The sequence below is a fragment of the Aotus nancymaae genome, unplaced genomic scaffold (genome assembly GCF_030222135.1).
Source record: "Aotus nancymaae isolate 86718 unplaced genomic scaffold, 86718_ANA_hifiasm-v0.15.2.pri h1tg000008l, whole genome shotgun sequence".
In the NCBI taxonomy this organism is placed as follows: Eukaryota; Metazoa; Chordata; class Mammalia; order Primates; family Aotidae; genus Aotus; species Aotus nancymaae.
This window is the reverse complement of record NW_026988419.1, coordinates 23,286,000-23,310,675: the sequence shown is the minus strand read 5'-3', so window position 1 is coordinate 23,310,675 and position 24,676 is coordinate 23,286,000. Positions and strand designations below refer to the sequence as shown.

Below are 24,676 nucleotides of genomic sequence, written 5' to 3'. Positions count from 1 at the left end.
GAGGATGTGGAGAAATTAGAACACTTTTACACTGTTGGTGGGAGTGTAAATTAGTTCAGTCATTGTGGAAGACAGTGTGGCAATTCCTCAAGGATCTAGAACCAGAAATACCATTTGACCTAGTAATCCCATGATTATAAATCATTCTCCTATAAAGACACATGCACACATATGTTTATTGCAGCACGATTCACAGTAGCAAAGACTTGGAACCAACCCAAATGCCCATCAATGGTAGACTGGATAAAGAAAATGTGACACACACCATGGAATACTATGCAGCCATAAAAAAGGATGAGTTCATGTCTTTTGCAGGGACATGGATGTAGCTGGAAACCATCGTTTTCAGCAAACAAACACAGGAACAGAAAACCAAACACTGAATGTTCTCACTCATAAGTGGGAGTTGAACAATGAGAACACATGGACACAGGGAGGGAAACATCACACACTGGGGCCTGTGGTGGGGTGGTGACTAGGGGAGGGATAGCTTTAGGAGAAATACCTAATGTAGATGACAGGTTGATTGGTGCAGCAAACCACCATGGCACATGTATACCTAGGTAACAAACTTGCATGTTCTGCACATGTATCCCAGAACTTAAAGTACAATAATAATTAAAAAAAGAATGGTATTAAAATATTTTTTCTTCCTTCTGCTCTCTCCAGTTGTAATGGTTGTATTAAAAAATAATGTTTAATATCAACAATACCAAATAAAATGTTTGTTTCCGAAGTTGAATAAGAATACATTTATTTTCTTTTAAAATCTACTTTAAATTAATTGTTTATTTTTTATAATTACTTTTGTCTCAAATCAAGTGTCATTTCTTCACTTTTCAATTTTAAATGCTTTATTATTTAAATTGCACTTATGCTTGAATTTATCTCTTTTACTTATTTACTTCTTTATTACTGCTTATTTGTTTATTCACTTATTTTTTAGTTATCTTGCCAGTTTTGTTTGTCATCATTGCATTAAGAGCCTGGTTTATAGAAGACATAAAATAATCGTTAATAAATACACTAACTGTTGCAAAATAAAAGCCACTGCTTTGATATCTATAAAATGTACCAGTATCTTGAAATTAAAGAATGATGGACTATTCTGTGTTCTTGGGTGTCAGCAATTGACAGAACCAAGGCATTCCCAGGTCAGGATTAGGCAAATGCTTAGCTGAGTCCTAGGGGTTTCAAGTTAGTAAGGCATGATGGCTTCCTGCTTCAATCAAAGCAATTCTCACTCAGCAGTGTTTCACAGAGGTGTTCTGCATAAGCTTTTGTTTGAAGAAAGAGTTCCATTGCTTAAAAATAGGAGGTTGCAGTACAGTGATAAAGAAACCACTGTTTTGGGGAATTTGGAGCAACAGGTAGCTAAAATGAGATTACATTCTAAGTTATATCTTTCCTTTTAAAAGTTAATGTGCTGTCTTAATAATGATTTTATACTATAATGACATAAAATTATTTCTGCCTTTGTTTGAAGATTTGAACAATTTATGCTTTTTAGAATTTTGGAGATAAATCAAACTGAAAATCTTTTACCTTTGGCTATATAAAAAAACTGTAAGCTAAACCTTATATTGGAAAATGAGAATTCTGGCTTCAAAGATTTCTCCTTCTACTGTGTTAATCTTACATTTATATTTTATTTCCTTCACTATAGAGAGAGCATATAAAAACATATTCAGTGTTTCTTTGCTTTCCAAGTTACATTTTATCTTGAGTAGATTTAAAACCAGATTAGCTGTAATAGGATTCCAAGATGTGGGCAGATGTCTACTTGTCACAGACAATATCTCTTGCAATCAGCTCCTTCATTATTTCATTTGAACCACCATAGATTGGCTGAACTCAGGCATTCACATATGCTCTGGATAAATCGGAAGATGATTTAATAAATAAATAAAAGATACTAGAAACTGTAAATTTTGTCTCACCAGGTAACTATTAATTATACCATCAATTTAATGAAATACAAACAATAAAAGTCCTTCGTAAATTACTTGTTTTTTCAATATAGCATTGATTCTGAATTGGAATAATAGTAAAAAAAATTATTAAGATGTTAATAATCTGTATAGCTTTATTTTAATTTGATTAAAGAGATTATAAATTAGAAATAACAATAAGTATGTTTCATCTGATTTAATTTTGCAAAATTCAGCACATATAACACTCTTAAAAAGTCTGTTTTAGATGAGGAAATGCACAAACTGTCTTAGTTTCTTATATGTTTTCTAAAAAAGTTGAAATCCATTTGTTTTGTAGAAAACAAAAGAAAAAAAAATATATCTTCTAGCACTCCCACCACCACTATCAGGAATATAAACTGATGTTTTAGCAAATATTATTTCCCAGAAAGTTAGCAAGTAACTTGTTTTATGGAAATGGTTAATAGTTAACTTCAGCGATGTGTGGAGTTAAAATACTAAGTGGTTGAGTCCATTGCCATACCCACACCAAAGAAAAGCCCCAATATAATCAAAAGTTCATTTTTGATAGTCATGATAACAACCATGCCATTGTACAGTTGTTTTTATCTTTTCTCATCTCATTTTATCCTCTTAGCTCTGGGATTGGGGAGGGATAAATGTTAATACTGTTTTCCTGGTAAAGGAACTGAAGTACAGAGAAGTTAATACATTTCCTAATTAATGGTTGCTATTTAATTGTCACTAACACATCATTGGCAAACTGGAATGAGGATGTAGGTATCCTGCCTCTTTTTCAATTATCTTTTTTGTATATCACAACACTTTCATTGGCCAAAAGCACTAGTTATTGAACTTTGGACTTTCTTAGTAGACACATTCAAAGGGTTTTTTTTTTTTTTCCTCAAGTATAATCATGGTGTTTTGTTTTGTTTAAATTTGATTTTTTTTTTTTTGAGACAGTGTCTCGATCTGTTGCCGGTGCCAGGCTGGAATGCAGTGGCACGATCTCAGCTCACTGTAACCTTCGCCTCCCAGGTTCAAGCAATTCTCCTGCCTCAGCCTCCTGAGTAGATGGGACTACAGTTGCATGCCACCAAGCCCAGCTAATTTTTGTATTTTTAGTAGAGACAGGGGTTCACCATGTTGGCCAGGATAGTCTCAATCTCTTGACCTTGTGATCTGCCTGCCTCAGCCTCCCAAAGTGCTGGGATTACAGGCTCTCTAAGAACATACCAGATTTGAACTTCTTATTCTCCATATTCATCAGAGTTCCTTACAAAGAAATGGGCACTCAGTAAATGTTTATTGATATGATTTACTGTATTACAAAGGAAATTTAGAATCTCGGTACTTTCTGCTGAAAGCTTTAAAAGTTTGAGACATTTATGTTTTCAAACATTTTTTTCTAAACAGATTTTGCTCTGCTCTACAAAATCTAGCACCTGCATTTTGAGTACTTACCTAGTGTAAGCCTATTTCAGCAATCCCAAGGCGTTTAGGTTTTTTTTTAATGGACTAGACTACTTTTCACATTAAAGAAGTGCCAATGGAGTAGACAAAGACAGAGATTAGTAGACCTTTTATATGTTACTAATTAAATTTAGTCATCAACTAAAATTAACAGTGAAAGGCAGCAGCAGAAATGTTTAACCACACTGCAATGAAGTTCTGCATCTAAGGCTGCTCTTCCTAGCATGGTAGATAAAATCCTCAAATGGCAAAGCTTCAACCTCTCTCCTCAGGCTCGAACCTAATGAGTAAGACTGAAATAAACCCACATGCTAAAGACCAATTATTTAAAAAGACAAAAACAAAAAAAGCAAAATAAAAAAGCAGAGAAAGCACCTCTTTTATCTATGAAACCAAGACTCAGCAATATATATATAAACTAATGTAGTTTAGTCTGCGGGATATAAGAAACACAATTAGAATGATTTTTTTTCTATCAAATCAAAGTCTATACATTACATCCACATATTGCCTAATGTGTCTATGTGACATTTTGTTTTTTGAGACAGAGTCTCACTCTGTCGACCAGGCTGGAGTGCAGTGGGGTGATCTCAGCTTACTGCAACCTCTGCCTCCCGGGTTCAAGAAGTTCTTGTGCCCCCCGAGTCACTGTGCAACCACGCCTGGCTAAATTTTTTGTATTTTTAGTAGAGACAGTGTTTCGCCATGTTGTCCAGGCTGGTCTCGAACTCCTGAGCTCAGGCAATTCACCCGCCTCAGGCTCCCAAAGTGCTGGGATTACAGGCATGAGCCAATGCGCCCGGCCTAAGTGGCTTTTTTGATATTAAGTGATATATAGAAAGAGAAATAGTAGGCTACTTTAAAAATTGATACAATCTTTGAACTAACAAACTGGCCAAGAAAGGTAATTATTGTTTCTTAAAGGGAATATAAGTCTCTTAAACTGAAACCAAATATTTCAAATAAGCCATCAAGCTACAATGTTTGCTTGGTATCAGCTTGAAGGAGTTGACTCTGAGAAAACAGACACCAAGGCTTACGCCACATTCTAATCTTAAACCATTTAGATGGTTGCCTTCTCCCCACCTAATAGGCCTTTTTTAGAATGTGAACTAAACCACACAAACATTGAGCCACTACATAGCTTCTGCTCTTAATGTAATTTTAGTAAAATATTTCTTTTTTTCACTAAGGACTATAAATATATTAAATGTTTTCAATTATACTTACCAAAAAGGTAAATTTGAAATCATTAGGCTGCCAGTTTGAATATGGGTTTCATAATTTTTCCCTTTAGATACTTTACATTAAGATAAAAACCTTAAAACATTTTTAGAAGCCTATAGCATTCTTACTCTCAGATTCAGATCAAATTGAAGTTTTCTGTATAAATAAAAAATGTCCTTGAGAAAATTTTCTAAACCAAAAACATTGCTAAGTAATGAGAAAGATATATTTTCTAGGGTGATGAGGAAAAATGCTATGGGGAGGCTTCTAAGGCAAAAGACTATGCTAAGAGAAAAGGAAATTCTGGAGATTAAGGAGGAAATGTGAGTGAGGACACTGCCTATTTACAAATTAGTACTGCTTCAAACTGATAAGAATATTCATATATAATATGATAAATAAAAAAGATATATTTGATTTCTTTCCATTTGAAGGAAATAAAAAATGTATTTAGAAAAATAAAGATTTTTGATTTATTTTTTAGAGCAAAACAAATAATCAGATATTTAAGATATGTGACAACTTAGATCCTTTGCATATGCCAGTTAATTTTTCTGTACTGCTTTTTTTTTTCTAAAGTAGTATTTGGCCAGACACGGTGGCTCACGCTTGTGATCCCAGCACTTTGGGAGGCCAAGGCAGGCTGAACACTTGAGGCCAGGAGTTGGAGACCAGCCTGGCCAACATGGTGAAACCACACCTCTACTAAAAATACAAAAAAATTAGCATGCACCTGTTAATTCCAGCTACTCTGGAGACTGAGGCACAAGAATTATTTGCACCTGCAAGGCAGAACGTGCAGTGAGCCCAGATCATGCCAGTACACTCCAACCTGGGTGACAGACCGAGGCTGTCTCAGAGTAAAATAAAGAATAAAAAATTTTAAAAGTAGTACTTGTCCTTCTACATTAACGATTCAAATAAAGCCGAGCATCAAGCTTTTGTATACTGGTCTTTTTACTTTCTTTAAGAAAGATAAAATCCCAGTAGTAAGTTGATAAAAAAAAAAAAAAGCTGTTTCCATTTGCTTGAACACATTCTGTCTGTATTCAGCTGAAAAATTCAAAAGATTGCACACCTCCTTTCCCTCTACATTTCATGTACAAAGTAAATAAATTTTCCTTTTTCTTCATATCATAAAGAAGAGTGTGTCAGAACAACCACACTTACTTTGCAATTGGGTACTCCCACATGCATCCCCAACCTCCATGGAGCTGTACACAGTCATAAGCTACACTATTTTGTAAATCAGATGTTCTAAATGACCAAAAAAAAGGCAGAAAGAAATTTCTGAAATGAATTTTAATGAGGTGCTTCAAAACCAGAAAACTAATTATTTACAATTGTTTAAATGTGCACATTTATTAAGCAATTAAAATGGCATATTAGCTAAGCAAAGAAGATGATAAAAATCACATATGAAATAAATTTCAAGAGAATTTTCATATAAGAATACCTTCTTCATCAATTACATTTCTTGCTAGGCTTTTGTTAGGCTAGAAACAAAAGGTAGAAAACATGATTAGGTTTCAAAAGGCTACAAAAAGATACAGTAAAGACTTGAATATGTTCTAATTTATTTGGATTCTCTATATGATCTAAATTACTCAGCCACCTAGTTCTTTTTGCCCTTGTAATATGCCTTTTTTCTCCAATGATGTCACTTTCTACTTGAAGATCACGATTCTGAATTTCAGTATAAAAAAGCAATTTTTTAGGGTTCTGACTTTTCAGAAATAAATTAAAGGCAAAAGTGAAAACCAAGAGGGCAGACTAACAAACTATATGCTATCATATAGAAAACATTAGAAAATTATATAGAGATTAATATTTCTGAAGTGTATGTATGAGTATTACCTATAATGTATGTATACATATATATACATGCAGTGCTTGAGAAAAATTATCTTCTGATTATATCACAATTCTATTATTAAAATTCATGATAGAGATTTTATTCACCTTAACATAAAAATATGTTAGCTCAAAATTCTTTTCTACTTATTTTTCTTTTCTTTATTTCTTTGTTTGTTTGTGTATTTATTATTGTGCCAGGCTGGGTAGCGTGGCACAATCAAAGGTCATTACAGTCTTGAACTTCTTGAGGGCTCAAAGGATCCTCTCACCTCAGCCTCTGGAGTAGGAGTGATTACAGTTGCAAGCTACAGCACCCTGCTACTTATTTTGCAATAGTAGGAAACATAAAGCAAAGATAAGGATAGATATTTTTTTAAATTTAAAATAATTTTAAACTCAAGCTATATGACAGCTGAGGATGTTTCTAAGTCATATATTAACAATAATTTTTTTTTTTTCCGAGATGGAGTCTCACTCTGTCGCTCAGGCTAAAGTGCAGTGGGGCAATCTCAGTTCACTGCAACCTCTGCCTCCTGGGTTCAAGCAATTCTCCTGCCTCAGCCTCCCGAGTAGCTGGGATTACAGGCATGTGCCACCATGCTTCGCTAATTTTTTTGTATTTTTAGTAGGGACGGGGTTTCACTGTATTGGCCAGGCTGGTGTTGAACTCCTGATCTTGTGATCTGCCAGCTTCAGCCTCCCAAAGCGCTAGGATTACAGGCGTGAGCCACCATGCCTGGCCAACAATATAATCATCAATAGACAAGGCTTTGTAGACAATAATATTTGAAATTTGATATTTTTTATTTTTGGCAAGTATTTTAGTGAAATATTTACTGGGCTGTAACTAGTTCCCTCCTGTGCTTCAATGTGAAATACCAGCATGTCTATAAACCTGGGGTTTTCAAATAACAAGGTCAATGGCTATCCAAACCTCTCTTTTTCCAAAAATATGTAAAATTTTTTATACTTTTTTCCACTAGTCAAAGAACTTGTTGTAAATGTAAATATAAAAAGTCTCCCCAAAAGTACAAGTTCCTTGTAATTCCACATTACTTTTCAACCTAGCAATTTTATTATTATGAGATCATTACATAAAGCACAAAATATTCTCCTGTCTTACTTGTAACTGAACTGAACACAAGTTAATGAGTAATGACAGGAATTTTTTTCTAGGTTACTCTTGGGCTAATGATATGTGAGAATTTTGTTTTTGAAAAGAGGAAACCAAATCTACCTCCAAAATCTGATTTAGACTATATATTCTTAAGTCTTAAAATACATAAAAGTATTACATACCAGGGATCTTTTTTCGATCAACTCATCTTTAACACCATTGCTAATAATCTTTAATTCAAATCAAAGTCTTTCTAAACTTAATAGGATTTTTAGTTTCCTTTCACTTATTAGAGCCTGTGAAACTTTGGACAGCCAGTTCTTTGTGAATTTTTTCTTACATCTGGAAAGCACCTTAAATAGAAGAATCCTGTCCAACTTAGTCATTTCACAGATAACAAAAACATTTTCCTGGATGTTTAATTATAGTTATTTAATAAAAGAATTGGGACTCTATCTTAAAGTTCCTAAATTTTACTGTTCTCTTTCAACCTGACTATACTGCCACTCTTCAGATGATTTGAAATTAAACTATGACTTGAATGAATTAATGTTAATATAGATGACTATCCTATCAATACTAGTCTTCATTATCCTACTCTTAATATTTTATTTTCAATAGCAAGTTAAGAATTAGATACTAACTTTGCTTGCCTATTAGGATAAAAAAATTCAACTTGAATATTTTTTAGTAAGTTATACATATGTTTAATGGGGCTTTTCAGCATTTTTTAAAAAGTCGAATTTTACTTTTATTTTTCATTTCACAGGCTTCTTCCTTTAAGACCCTCAAGGCTGAGCTTAAAATTGGCAGAATTCCATATCAGTCTGAGCATACACCACACTCTAATTACTGTAGCATGCATACCAATATTTTGCCATGCAAGCAGTGGAAGAGTCTAAACTTTTCCTTTCATGCAGCTGGAGACAGCTGTCCACAAATGCTCTGGTTACACATATATGTGTGTTTAATTCTGCTAATTTATGTTGCACTGTCTTGAATTTAAAGGAAATAAAAGAAAATTGTGAGCATGGTAGATATATAAACTTTAACCAACTTAGCATATCAGAAATTATACAATAAAAGATCTTTAGGGCAAACAAAAGTGAAATTGTTGTTTTTTTTCCTCCATAAAGAGGGCGTATGTTACCAAATAAGCTTATTTTAAAACCCACTGTATTTAATTGCTAAGGACATTTGTACTAAAAGATGCCAAAATAGTTAAAAATATAAATAATGTCTTGTTTCATATTCTAAAATTTAGACAAGGCAAACTACTTGAAAACAGCATGACTTTAATGTGTGAGCGCCATCTGGTGGTATACTTATTTAGGTACAGCTGTTGAAAACACCTATTATATTTTCCTCCAGAGACTAAATCCTTGAAGATTTTTTTCTCTATTAATTAAATTAAGTATATAGATTTTGCTACTCTGCTTCTAACATTTGGAGGGACAAGGGGGTTCTATATGTGTTCATAAACACATCAAAATATCTATAAGATATTATTTAATATTGCACAGTATTTAATATAGATCTGTAGAATGCAATAGAATAAAATCAGAGTACTAAAGAGATCAAAGTCCAGTACCCTGATCCTCTTTCATCCCTTCACATTATCCCTCCTGATATGGTTTGGCTGTGTCCCCACCCAAATCTCATCTTGAATTGTAGCTCCCACAATCCCCATATGTTGTGGGAGGGACCTGCTGAGAGATAATTGAATCATAGGGACGGGTTTGTCCCACGCTGTTCTTGTGATAGTTGGGATCATGAGATCTGATGGTTTTATAAAGAGCAGTTTCCCTGCACATGCTCTTTTGCCTGCCACCACGTAAGATGTGCTGTTGTTCTTCCTTCACTTTCCATCATGATTATGAGGTCTCCCTAGCCATGTGGAACTGTGAGTCTATGAAAACTCTTTTTCTTTATAAATTACCCAGTCTCAGATATTTCTTCATAGCAGTATGAAAATGGATAAATACACCTCCAATACCTCTCAATAGCTTGTTTAGCAGTCTCTAGCTTGCACTGAATGGTCTGGGATTATCATTGTTAATATAGCTATATACCTGCCTCCTCCTGCTGTCCATGGACAACCCATTAGTACTTTTGGAAATCATTCTATTTAGACCATTCTCAATTGTTCCTGACTGCTCTTGCTTCAGTCAAGCTTTATTTCATTCCCGGCTCTAGCTCTCACACTCTGAACTTGGAGTTTATATCTGTTCTCTTTTTCACTGACTCTTGAGCCTCCCTCAGGAAATTGGCTTGAACTTGAAATACTGGCTTCCCACTTTGGGTAGCCTTCAAGAGTACACCCCATTCTAGTTGATTTCTTAGGTTCAAGGCCCAGATATGGTCAGCTGGCCCTATCTTCTTTGTGAAAATTCAGATAGAAACAGAGTTCTGATCATTCTGCTGTGAAATGAGTGAGAACTAATAGAGAGCATACACATGGAAAGTTACTGACAAAGGTTGTGCAGTGAAACTCAAACTAGAAATTAAATACATCCTACCTACGTACTGTCAAGTCCAAAGCCACAGCTGTGTTCTCAAAGGAGGGTGGTGGCCAGATTCTCAGAAGATGCAGGACCTGCTTTTAATGCTGGCTACAACAATTCTCAGGTTATAAAACTGATTCTTTCAGTGTCATTGTTGTGTTTATCAGCACTAAGCTTCCCACTCCCACCCCACACATTCAAGTTTACTCATAGACAATCTAAAGATGGAACAACAACAACAAAAGAAAATAAATGGGGAAATAATCTATATATCGAAAACAGATGAGTATTCCATGAAAATCCCTGAAGATGGTTTCTAAGTTTAGTCCTAGTTTAGTTCAATGATACTATGTATGACACTTTATTTGGAAAATAAGGGTGGATCTAACAAGTCTCAAGGTATGTTTTTGCCTACAGGATGCCATATTTGAGAATTTGTGCACTGTTTTTACAATATGAAAGAATAAATGTCTCTAAGCCTGATTCTCTCATACAAGAGCTGTTCCTTAGTAAATGCTGGAAACTTCTAGAAGTTGAAGTAAAACTTCAGACCAGAATGGAATGATTTAGAATTCTTGCATCAGTGCATTCAGTGAAGTCCAGAGGTCTGAGAGAATAATGTCTCCAAGAGTACATAATTTACTCTCTGGGGATAAAAAGATTTAAAATGTACATATTCTTGCCATTGGGTTGAGCATTACTAAACAGATTTGGTCTTTGCTTCTCACTGCAGACACTGTATTGTTTTCTGAAATCATCCTCTAATCAATGGCAACTAAAAATTGCAACACACATTATTAGCCAAGTACTCCTTATATTTGTTAATAAATAATACTACAGCTAGCATTAAAAAAATTCTTCTGAAGTTACTAAGTGGGCTGGATGGAGTCTTTTTCAGAGTTGTGAATGACAGAATTCTTAGAATCATAGAATGATGGAACTGGAAAACACCTTGGAGAGATTATCTAGCCCAGTATTCATTTAAACAACAGCATCAGTTATTCTCATATATCATGGTTTAAATAAAAAAAAAATGAGGTTTGCTATTTGACAGTTAGTTAATCCCATGCTCAAGGTCTTAAGAACTGGATATTCCTGTTTTAGACACATGCCAAGAAGAAGTATTATTATTATTTTTCCTCTCTAGTCCTTTCCCGAATACTTTGTGCCCTTAGAATTAAGAACATACCACACAGGAAATGACTAACCAAGAGCTCTCATTAGATTAGAAAAATAAACATTCCATTTTCATTTCATTGCCCACTGAGTGAAGGAAATAGGAAAAGAAAAAATGTCCATCTGCTTTGCACTTCTGGACAGTAATAACAGTATACAGGTGAAGAGTATAGGTTCTGGAATTAGAATATGGGTGTAATTTGGGGCAAGTTAACCTTTCTACACCTCAATTTCCTTAACTGTAAAATAAAAATAATGAAAGTATTATATAGATTTATGAAGAAAAAGAATGAGACAATTCACTTAGCAGTGTCTGGCAGATAGAGAGCAGTCAAGCAATGATAGTCATTATTATTATTTAACATCTGGATTTTACTATTTTATTGTCTATTCCATGGAAAATCATAAGATTGACATAAACTATGGATAGTATAGATTTTAAAAACCCAATAACTATTGCTACATCCATATGGTAGGCTTCTTTCTATTCTAAAAAGAAAATAAATTTTGTGAAATGCATTTCAAATGATCAGAAAGCCCCAATATGTTCAAAATTCAAGGATAACAAAGAGAATGGAAACTGAATAGTTATATAGTTATAAAATTACATGTGGCCAAGTATATTGTAACATTGTAAATAGCTCTTCTATTTCAATTGAATAACTAGAACCAGAGTGTAACCAGTTCTGTAATACAAGGTATAGGTATGTATAGTATATACTCTGAATATACTCCTAGCTTGAAATATGAAAATATTATTCAAATGTGTTTATTTAGATAAAGTAGGAAGATCAGAAGACATATCTCAGAAATCTCAAAACATACACACTTACTTGGAAAACAATATACTACTAGCTACCAATAATGTGACCCGTGGAAGTAGAATGCTACTGCCACCTATGGAAATTTTAGGGAACTACCTTTGAAAGGAGGCAACAATAAAACGACACTTCTTTAAAAAGGAATGATTAAAAATTATTTATTTTTTTGCAATTAAAATACAATAAATACATACTTTAAAAGAATCCTTTTCCCCTATGGGAAAACAATATGGACCACTTTTCTATTTCCTTAATGGTTAAATGTCAAATTACATGGTTTCTGAGCCATTCAGGCAATCTGGGTAAAATTATAGTCATCTTTGTTGTAATCTAGTATGAAGTCCATAAACACAGGAAATGTAAATTTCCAAAGGAATGGAAATATGTCTGTTGGTTCAACTGTTATACCTTCAGCCAAAATAAGGCTAAAGGTATATTTTTGTTTTTGTTTTTGTTTTTGTGGGGAGTGGGGAGTCAGGGTCTTGCTCTGTCACTCATGCTAGAGTGCAATGGTGCAATTGCAGTTCACTGCAACCTCTGCCTCCAGGGCTCAAGCGATCCTCCCACCTCAGCCTTCTGAGTAGCTGGGACTACAGGTGCACACCACCATACTCGGCTAATTTTTGTATTTTTTGTAGAGATGAGGTTTTGCCATGTTGCCCAGTCTGGTCTCAAAATCCTGGGCTCAAGCAATCTGTCTGCCTCAGCCTCCCAAAGTGCTGGGATTATATGTGTGAGCCACCATGCCTGGCCTTGGTATAATTGTTTTAGTGAACATTTTTGATGTGAAAGTGATGGTGGTTGGATTTCAGAAGCACATGATGCTGATTCCATTTTTTGTACAGTTGAGAAAATCAGAGAGATATCAAGTGGTATTACTTCTTTCATGTTACCAGGAGTCTAGTGTGTGTTTCCAGAGTCACACCCATAAAATTACAGTTGAACACATTAACCTTAGGAGGCAATCAATATATATTTGCTCAGTGAAGCAGAAAGGAATAAATCATATATGTTAGTATTTCTCAATGGGAAATTATTGATTTTTTGAGTGAGACAATTAGTTGTAATCCAAATGTGAATTACAGGACATTTAACAACACTGTCCTCAAGGGCACTACACAAGTTATACCTCCAGTCAACTGTGCACACCCAACCCCACCCCATTCCTGACATTTCTAAATGCCTGGGGGAAAGAGCATTCATTGAGAACCACTGATAGGTGTAAATCAGTGATCCATAAATAAAAGGGAATATAAAGTATAACATCTCTGCTCTTAAGGAAATCACAATTTAGGCAAGCCAAGTTATACTGTTTTGTTAAAGGTTTTCTTGATTGAGTGTGTGCCTCATTTTTATAGATTCAGAACATAATCTATAAAATTAGATTGACATAAGAACATAAGATTGACAAATTATAGAGTATAGATTTTTAAAAAACCCAATAACTATTGCTACATCCATATGGTAGGTTTCTATTCTAAAAAGAAAATAAATTTTGTGACATGCATTTCAAATGGTCAGAAAGCCTCAAAATGTTCAAAATCCAAGGATAACAAAGAAAATGGAAACTGAATAGTTACATAGTTATAAAATTACATGTAGTCAAATATACTGTAACATTTAAAGCACTTCTATTTCAATTGAATAGTTTTAGGTTTGTTATGTCAATAAGAAAAGTTAGGATGTAAAGAATTTTTTTCAGGATGGAGAAACTTAATTTGATAACCATACAGGTAGCAAACAGTTTCTAAAATGACACAGAGAAGGTCTAGATCAAGAGCAAGATTAAGAAGATGATGAAAAGGTCTCCCACATTGAAACAAAATGGAGCAAGGCATTATGTAAGGAACATGCAAAATAAGGATAACAGCTAATTTTATTGAGGGCTTACTTTGCCAGGCAATATTTGAAGCGTTTTATGTATATTACCCCATCTAATTGATAGAGATAGGAGACAGCTAAAGGTCCCTGGTGAAAGCCCACCTTCAAGCCTAAACAGCCTAAAGGCTGAAAAACCTGACTACTGGTCCCAGATGAAGCCTGCCCTTTCCTGACTGATTCTTTCTGAATAATGCCCACCTGTGTACTGAGAAGATGGAGTGGAGCCTCAGGAAGTTCACATCTTTGCAGAAGAGAGGAGCCTGGACTCTCCTGTTCCTGTGTGGTGACCTAGGATTCAATCTGTAAGGCGGAATGAAGACCTGCTAGCAGGATTTTCTCTGGCTTTGCTAAGAGTTCCTTTTCCCTTTTCATTCAATAAGCCCTGCCCTACTCACCCTACAATGTGTCTGTGTGCCTAATTCATCCTGGTCATGTGACAAGAACTCAGTTTTTTCTACAACATAATCCTCACAGTAACCCGATGAGGCAGTCTCTGATAATTTGCAAATAGGAAAATATTTTATAAATATGTACAAATGTTACAAATCCTAAAGATTTACAATCGTAAGATTTTATAATTTTGCAAATCAAACACATTTTATAAATTTACAAATAGGAAACTATTTTTGAGAGAGAGAACATAACTTGCCTAGACTACAGAGATCCAAGTAGCTGTGTTAGGACATAAACCACAGTTGAATATAATTTCTATAATGTTGGTCCTGAGAAGCCACCAACCAAGCTGTTTCATTTTGACATTTCCCTTCACAAAACCTTTCAGCCAGTCATTCTACTTAAAATTTTTAAAGTCAAATCCCCACTCCAGGTTTTTTGTTGGTGAGATGTTTTGCCAATTTGATGACTGCATTAAGGAATTATAAACTATTCCTTCATTTAAAAAGAAACTATAGGGTCTACAATTTAATTAGCATATTGAATGACTGTGGTCACCATATACTGAGTTCTTTTGCAAATACCCTTAAGTTCCTGGGAAAACTCCACGCTAGATAAACACAATCATCTGTCTTTTCTGTATGTTTGTACCTGGGAAGCTAAACTCTTATCATAAGACTGATTAATATACAAAAAACAGAAGGTAGTTTAGTTTCTCCTTTTGAAGAAGGTATTTTGTACTTCTCTCACCCTCTCCAACACCTCCATGCCTCTTTCACTCAGCTGTCTTTCAAGGACGAACTTTCCCTATTGTTATTATTTATTTATTTGAGACAGAGTCTCGATCTGTCACCAGGCTGAAGTGCAGTGGCGCAATCTCAGCTCACTGCAATCTCCACCTCCCGTCTTCAAGCGATTCTCCTGCCTCAGCTGGGATTATAGGTGCGCACCACCACACCCAGCTAATCTTTTGTATTTTTAGTAGAGACAGGGTTTCACCAGTGTTGGCCAGGATGGTCTTGATCTACTGACCTCGTGATCCGCCCACCTCTGCCTCCCAAAGTGCTGGAGTTACAGGCGTGAGCCACCACTCCCGGCCTATTTATTTTTAAGTTGGAATCTCGCTACATAGCCCAGGCTGTGGTGCAGGCATGATCTTGGTTCACTGCAACCTTTGCCTCCCGGGTTCAAGTGATTCTCCTGCCTCAGCCTCCTGAGGAGCTGGGAATACAGGCACCCACCATTGTGCCTGGCTAATTTTTATATTTTTAGTAGAGACAGGGTTTTGCTGTGTTGGCCAGGCTGGTCTCAAACTCCTGACCTCAAATGATCTGCTTGCCTTGGCCTCCCAAAGTGCTGAGATTACAGGCATGAGTCACTGTACCTGGTCATGTTATTTAAAGAAATAGAAGTCTTCTATAAATATTTTTTTGTAGTTTTCTACCAACAGAGTGATGTATACATTCTTTGGTCCTTTCTTCCTGTGCAAATGGAGGAATCCCTTTCCTGTATCTTTCCATGGGTCAGCACCCACAGGCTCACCCTTTCTCAAAGACCTTATGCAGTTGATTATCCCCTTCCTATCTACAACCTTTCCCTCTTTATTAAATCCTTTCTCTAGGTATTAAAATATGCACCCACATCCCCATCCTAACAATAACAACAAAAAATTAGTAACTCCCAAATATCTCCCTTGACTCTCAAATCTCCTTACCCTCCCCTCTTCCCTTACTACCCATTCTCTCAACTACCATTCATAGCCAAACTCAGGAAAGAGTTGCCTACCATCAGTATTGTTTTACTTCCTCATTTCTGTCTACTCATTGGGGTCTGTCACCCTCCACCTCTATTAATGGCTCTTACTAAATAATCTCCGTATCATTGTGTTCAATGAGCACTCTTTGCCCTTCATCTTATCTTTCCTTTAAGCAGCATTTGGTCCCACTCTCTACTCCATGAAAACCTCTTTCCTTCCAGCTTCTGTGACAAAGCTCTCCTGATTTGCTTTCTCCTTTCTAACTGTTGATTCATTCTCAGTTATCTTACAGGCTCCTCCTTTTCAGACAATATAAATTCCAAATACAAATTCTACCTTTAAATCTTGTAGTTTTCCTCGAGGACTGTGTCCTAAGACCTCTTTCTGTCTTACTCTCTACTCACTCTCCCTTAGTGATCTCATCCACTTCCACGGTTTCTAATATCACCTTACATGAAAACAACCCAAACTTCTGTTTACCCTAGGCCATTTCAGATGAGTAAATTGATATCATCTAATATTAAACCATAGCGACAAGCTTACCTGTAGGTGGGCAATTGTTTTCCCAAAAGCTTTTCTTTGTTTAACATAGTTCCTGGTTTCTTCAACATGAATTCACTAGCTGAAATTGCATATCAGTAGCCTTTCCTATAACATGAAAATTAGGTTTTAAATATTACTCTAATTATGTAAGTGATTTTCACACAATTTCAATTTTGATAAATCCTATAACTTTTCTTTATAAGAAATTCATAAAGATTAATTTATGCCTTAACTCTTTATAAAAAAGCAGAGATTTATGAGATTCTTTTGACATACCTCTAATCACTCTCTAAAGCAAATCCTTTATTTTTATGAATGACTGCCTTTCTTAACTCTTTTAAAGTTTTTAAGAGATGAGGTCTCACTCTGTTGCCAAAAATGGAGTACAGTTGCACAATCATAGTTCATTACATCCTGGAATTCGTGGGCTCAAGCTATCTTCCCACCTTGGCTTCCCGCGTAGCTGAGACAACAGGCACATAACACCATGCCCATGAATGACTATCTTCATTATATATATGTAATTTATTTAATTTTTTCTTCTCTTTATTCACATATGAGTTAAAAAAATCCCTAGTTGTTGATTTTAATTTATTGATCTCTGCACACTGCATGACTCAATATATGTGTGGAAAAACACATCTTAAAGTACATAAGTTAAAATCTACATATTAATGTAAAAGTAGCCTTAGTCACTTTAATTCCGTTATGCTGGTGATTCTCTGGCAGTCACTAGGTAGGGGTATCCCCTTATGCTGGCATCTGAGGCTCAATAATCACTTGTCAACCATACTCCAAACCATAGCTGTTTAGGGACTGACCCTATGTGGCTAAAACTTTTAGGTCTGAACTTTATACTTTTCCCTTTGAGTCACAGTTATTATTTAAAAACTGGTAAACTGTCAAATATTTTGCATGACATTTCCTTACAAAGAGCTAAAAGTTTTGAACTGTAATTAAAAAGCTAAAATCATTCTAAGAAAGAATCACAGAACTGAAATACCTGTTTTTCCTACCCACTTTATAAACTTCAATTGGATATCACTGGGTTCAGTTATTTACTTATCCAGCCTATAAAACACATACTTTTATTGCAACTTTAATACTCAAAGGATTAGCTATTTCACAAGTTTTACATGTATAAATTTGCATGAATAATATCTAAATAGCATGTTTCTATATTATTCTATTCCAATTCATTATTCAATCAAAAGATGGAATCTTACCTGTGGAAGCGTTCATGAGATAATAGAAGCCTCTGTTCTCTTCTCCAAGTAGGGCACTAGCTGGCAACCATACATCTTCAAAGAATAGTTCTGCAGTATCCTAAAAGACCATACAAAAAATGTAGAGAATTATCTCATTTAAATCTTCCAATAACCCAGTGAATATTGAAGTGAATATTATTTTTCCCAAAAAAGCAAAAAACAATTGGAAGCCAAGCTGGAGTGGTTAATGGACACAACTAGTATGTGGTAAACCAGGAATTTGAACCCACATCCATCTGATTCTAAACCTAGTGGCTTTCCTACTGCAATACACTATCATCCCAGCTCTAATATTGTCCAGTTCTCAATATACTCGGAACTAAAGATTTCTAATACATATTAAGCAAAACATGTATTTTTGGTAATGTATAGAAAAAACATTTTCTGTTTTTAATTCATATTTTTCTTTAATACGTTTTACAAATAGATGGCTTATTACCATGCAGTTGATTTTGTCATTTCTAAAGCAGAGAGTCAAAATACCTTGATTAATTTCTATTGCTGACCATCAGAAAGAGATAAAGTAGCATAAATGGGAATAAATCTCCATTACCACATCAGAAAAGCGTATTTTAGAAATTCAGCATAGGAAGTAAAATTGTGCCACATGTAATCCTCTATATGTCTCCTATCTGATTAACAGTAAACTTAATTAGTATCTGAATATGATTTACATTATCACTCACCTGGGCTTTTAATCCCGTTTTATGTAGCTTTTGTCCCTTAATAAATCCTTTCGTTCCATTTTCCACCAGAAAAAGGCTAATACCATGGGCAGGGGAGTGAGCTTCACGATGATTTGTGATCACAACTACAATCACAAGGTCACTTAACCACCCATTACTGATGAACACCTGCAAAACCCCAAGCACCAATTAATGCATCACGATAATACAAGCCTATGTGCAAGTTATGATTGGGAGAAAGCATATTCAAGAAAACGAAACAGATGACATGCTTGATACCTCTCTCTGTACCCTACCAAATATCTGCAGAGTTGACTGTTCACACATGATGTTATCAAGGATCAGGAAAAAATTACTTAATGCTTCAAAGAATGAAGCCTACAGATTTTATTTTCACTATTAATATTACACATAATAATAACAGAGATTGTTATGTTCTTTAAAAATGAAACTAAATTATTTATTGTGATAATAAATTGTATTTTAGAAGAAAGCGACTGATAAGAAAAGAAAATCTGGCTGGGCCCGGTGGCTCACACTTATAAACCCAGCACTTTAGGAGGCAGAGGCAAGGGGATCATTTGAGTTCAGGAGTTCAAGACCAGCCTCACCAAAATAGCAGAGACAAAAAATGAAAAACTAGCTGGTGTGGTAGTGTGCACCTATAGTCCAAGCTACTCAGAAGGCTGATGCAGGAGGATTGCTTGAGCCCAGGAGTTTGAGGTTGCAGTGAATTATGATTGTGCCACTGCACTCTAACCTGGGTGACAGAGTGAGACCCTGTCTCTAGAAAAGAAAAGAAAAGAAAAACAAAAAGAGAAAATCTGCTATAAATGGCACTATACTATTTATTCTCAGATTTATCAGTTTTTGAAAAGGACTATTTTTTATTTTTATAATTGATATCCTGCTTCCTTCAAAATGGCCTAAATAAGATAATATGATTAAGGAGGGAAATACAACAAGCCAAATGAGAGGGATTCTTAGATGATATTGATTCAGAAAACAAAATATACCCATCTTTCCAGGTTCATCTCAATCACTTTCATGGCTTGAGTCATCCTCTACATGCTGATGACTCCAAATATTTATCTAAGCCACATTTCTTTCTTTCTTTTTTTTTTTTTTAGAGACAGGATTTCTTTCACCCAGGCGGGAGTGCAGTGGTGTGATCATAGCTCACTGCAGCTTCAAACTCCTGGTAAGCCACATTTCTTGATAGGACCTGGACATTTATACCTACTTGCTTCTGGATAATTCCACCTGATGACTCATGGGAAGGACATATTCCTTCCCACCCTTACTCCTATCCAATCCTGATTATCAACCAACTTCCCTATCTCGATGAATGCTTCAATAGATCATGCTATCATCTTGCTTTATATTCAATTCAGCATCTAGTTCTTTCTAATCCATCTTCATACTTTTGAAATCTATTCACTTCCTTTCAAGTCTATTGTAATTACCTTATTTCCAGCCCTCATCCTTTCTTAAGTTCCTACAACTGATCTCTCTATAGCTGTATCATTCATTATGATGTCAGAGAGATCTTTCTAAATGTCATCTGATCATATCACCTTCACACTTAAAAAATTTTGAATAGCTCCTAATAAGCTTCAGGATAAATTCAAAACTCTTAGCAGGAAACAGAAAACTTATCACAAACTGCAACTAGCTTACCCTTCCTTACCTACCTTATTATTTGTCCCACTTCTTCCAATTCCCTGTTCTTCAGTCAGTGCTACTAAATTACTTGCTGTCCGTCACATTTTGTGGTTTTCCTGACCTGTGAGTCTGAAAATCTTGTTTCCGCTGCTTGGGAAAGGACCTTTCCCAACTCTGCTACAATGAATCCTACTCATCCTGGGCAGATTAGACATCAGATTGTCCAAAAAGTCTCAAGTTCTCCAGACTGGGTTAAGTGCTCCTACGACACCTCAAATTTACCATGATTTTAAGATTTATCAAACTGTATTCAAATGATCTGTTTTTATCTCTCTCCCTTTGAAATAGTAGGGGTATAAAATGATGTTAGTTACTCCTATCACCTAAAATGCACAGCACTGACACATACAAATAATGAAAAATGGGCAAATAATGTTAGTGTTGTCTACACAACAGCAAATGAAGATAGTGGTAGCAGCATGGTTATAGGTGACACATTAAAAGATCATCAACATCCCTCCTTACTAGGAACTCCTAGCCATTTCCTACTCATCTATCTATCCTCAGTGCTTAGAATTCTGTTTGGCACAGAGAAGGCCAAAGGATGTTTAAAAAATACATTTTGAAAAAGATGTTCTTCAAAGAAATTCTATACATCTTGGCAAAAATATTTTTTCAACAGTATGGCTCCATTACACCACTTCCTTGCCCAAAAACCTTATAAGTCTACCAAGTTCCTACCTTTCTGTGTAGTTCCTAACATCTAGGTAGCTGCCACAGTTGAAATGCTGTAAGGGTGAATTTTTGTTTGTTTTGAATCACACAGCATCCAGGAATTAGCATCTACTGAATGCTTTTAAAATGGTCTCATACATGGTTTAACCATAGATAGTAAATAAACAATGGAATAGAAAGGAGGCAGTTCATTGGGCAAAAACTATTCACTTTAATATTCTGATCTCAATTTGGTAAAATCAAGTAGGGTTCTCCTGAAGTTCTTCTTGGAAGTAATTAAAGCAAAGAATTAATAAATTCTGAACCATTTCTACAATAGTATGACCCAATGTGAGTGTTAACACCATGGTGGATCCCCCTTTCTAATAGAGTTTTATGAGAATTCTCCTTGCAAGTGGATTTTCTCATCTTATTTCCTAATTATGATATTCAAAAGCTTAAATAGGGCTGAAATTATCCCTAATGAGAGCCAGCATTTTTTGGGGGTGGGAGGATATTAAATGCTCATAAAATAACAGAACCTCATTGCAGACATTATAAAGATAGAATGTAAAGTTCTAAAGAAAAAGGAAAAGATAATTCTCCATAATTACATAATACAAATATCATTGATAGTTTCCTTTCTCAGTTTTTAATTTTAGTGTAGTAAAAAATGTTCTATACTTTCATTCTATAACCTGTTTTTTCACTTAATGTATAATTATTTTCTGTACTGTTAAAAACTTCATGTTGCTAATGTTAATCACTGCACATTCATTCAGATGTACTGTATTTTCTTACCCATTCCTTAACCTTTACTTGTTTTCATTTTTTTGTTATTTCTGAGTTTTTGAAACAGAGTCAGTAGTAGTTTTCCTGGGTGGTTCCCACAGAACACGATAGCTGAGCAGACGAGGCCTGCTTAGAGAGCTAGAGGCATAAGAGAATGTGGCTCCCATTTCACTTCTGACCAAATATCCCACTATCCTTTCAAAAGAAGCCTTCTGTATGCCAGGAGTTAACTGATTATATGTTGGAGCTATCATCTGTTTAAGTATAATTCTTAGGATAAATTATTTAAACAAGTATTTATTAAAGTATATTTGAAGAACACCAGTGATTCAATTTTGTAAATACAGAGATATTAGCCCAAACAAACATATAAAAACTAATTCTTCAACAGACCTTGGCACATATTTTCAGAAAGATTATTTTAGAACTGTAAAGAAAATGAACATCTTTCCTTCACATAACACTCAGTCGACAACAAATATTTACTGAGTATATACCAGATACGATTTTAGGTGGGCAATATCACTTACCCTTGATGATATCAAATGCATTTCCCCTCAGTGATATCAGGGCTCCTGAGCCTATCTGTAACCTTACTAGGAAGGGTTCTCCAATTCTATCAGTGAGTTGGGTGAGTTAGAAGAACTGAATGGTTCTCAAATGGCTCTCAAATTCTATCACTGTATCACTGATAGCTTTCTGTCCTAGAATTTTTTTTATTTTTTTGAGAGGAGGTCTTACTCTGTCTCAACCTCCTTGGCTCAAGCAATTCTCCTACTTCAGCCTCCTAAGTGAGTGGCTGGAACCAAAGGGCACACCACCACGTCCAGCTAATTGTTAAAATTTTAATTTTTGTAGAGACAGGGTCTCACTTTGTTGCCCAGGCTGGTCTCAAACTTCTGGGCTCAAGCAATCCTCTTGCTTCAGCTTTCCAAAGTGCTGGGACTACAGGTGTGAGCCACTGTGCCTGGCCTTCTCCTAGAATCTTTTGAAATTCTTCTTGATCTATATGAGAAAGCTTTTCCCCCAACTTTCATCAAAATAAAGTTTAAGTATTATTAATATTTGTCCCATATTTGAGCAATATGAGCCTCACCTTCTCTTTTTCTGGTTTGATAAGAGCTGCTTGGAAGCGAAAACAACCTTTGCCATATTAGTGAGGGGGTATGCAAAATGAAACATAGAAGCTACCACAGATATTAAGTAATATATGTTGTAAATTTATCATCTCCAAAGCAACTTAGGTAAATTCAATTCCTTCATGAGTCTCTAGATTTAACAGAATCAAGGAGTTGTCTCTGAGACGTTGTTACCCAGGGGATGACTCTAAAAAGAAGGACTATAGAAGTCCCTCTTTACACACCTTGCTTCCATTGAGAATCCAGTCACTTCCTTCCTTTTTAGCATTTGTTTTTACTCCTTGTAAGTCACTGCAATTGAGAGAAAGCATAAAAAATTCATCAAATGATAAAAATTAAATTATGCAAATTCTATAAGTATGTATGTAAACGAGATTATTCAAACTGGCTACACCACTATAAAATTGCTAAATATTAAGAATGTTCACACAATTGCACTGAAAAACCATGCTGATCTATTATATTCTAAAGCAGTTATACAAATGAATATATGATTAAGATTATATAAACTAGCCAGATTTTATAGAGTAGTATAACAAAGCCCAGCTAACATTCAAGACCCAAAATGGGACTCACATAACATTTCAAGGCTCGCTGTATCCCTGAGATTACGTGTCACCGTGTACTTTGCTGCCTTTAAACACATTGGCTCCTTCTCCTGTCTCTACTGATCAAAAATTTAGCTATTAGGCAGGGCACGGTGGCTCATGCCTGTAATCCGGCACTTTGGGAGACTGAGACAGGAGGACTGCTTAAGCGCAGGAGTTTGAGACTAGCCTGGGCAACAAAGCTAGACTCTATCTCCACAAAAAGTTAAAAAATTAGTTGGGTGTGGTGGCACACGCCTGTGGTCTCAGCTACTTGAGAGGCTGAAGTGAGAGGATCACTTGGGCCTGGGAGGTTGAAGCTGCAGTGAGCTGTGATCATGCCACTGCACTCTAGTCTAGGTAACACAGTGAGACCTTGTCTCAAAAAAAAAGGGTATATCTCAAATGCCATTTTTCTAACAAATCTGCTCTAAACGTAGAATAGATTATTTTTCCAAATATAAAAGAAATAAATATTAGTAAATAAAATATTAAGAATACAAACAGCATTCCAAAGGAGAAAAATAATTTAAAAAATAATTTTATCTCCTAGAATGAACATTTTAAAGGTGTATCTTTCCAATATTTTTCTATGCACTTAACCATACATATACAAGCAGTTTTATAAAATTGAAACCATATGATTTTGATCTATTAACAATATCTAATATTTTTCTGTAAGATACTTATTAGCTGCACAGAGCATCATCATGGATTTACCATAATTTAAAAAAAAATCCCCTATTGTTAAAACACTTAAGTCCCAATTTTTATTAACATCCTATAATAAACAGCGCTGTGTATAAATAGTCCACATTACTTGCAAAATTTTTCCAATTCTTCTTCTTTATGTGGTTGATATGGTTTGGCTCTGTGTTCCCACCCAAATCTCATGTTCAATGATAACTTTCAGTGTTGGAGAAGGGGGCCTGCTGGGTAATTGGATCATGAGGATGGACTTACCCAAATCTCATGTTCAGTGATAACTTTCAGTGTTGGAGAAGGGGGCCTGCTGGGTAATTGGATCACGGGGATGGACTTTCTCCCTTGCTGTTCTTGTGATAGTGAGTTACTTACCATGAGATCTGGTTGATCTGGTTGTGTAAAAGTGTGTAGCACATCCCCGTTCTCTCTCTTCCTTCT

The 24,676-nt window shown here is 35.3% G+C and overlaps 1 protein-coding gene across 1 annotated transcript in view; it reads right to left on the bottom strand.

Moving 5' to 3' along the window:
* Positions 1-1,779: 1,779 nt before the first annotated feature.
* The window catches only part of ACADL (acyl-CoA dehydrogenase long chain), an 86,657-nt gene continuing 63,760 nt past the window's right edge, over positions 1,780-24,676 (bottom strand). Inside the window, 8 exon segments of the mRNA XM_064372758.1 lie at positions 1,780-1,873; positions 5,805-5,891; positions 8,476-8,603; positions 16,683-16,787; positions 17,909-17,918; positions 17,920-18,008; positions 18,637-18,804; positions 23,171-23,237. Coding sequence (XP_064228828.1) covers positions 1,780-1,873; positions 5,805-5,891; positions 8,476-8,603; positions 16,683-16,787; positions 17,909-17,918; positions 17,920-18,008; positions 18,637-18,804; positions 23,171-23,237 — 748 coding nt within the window.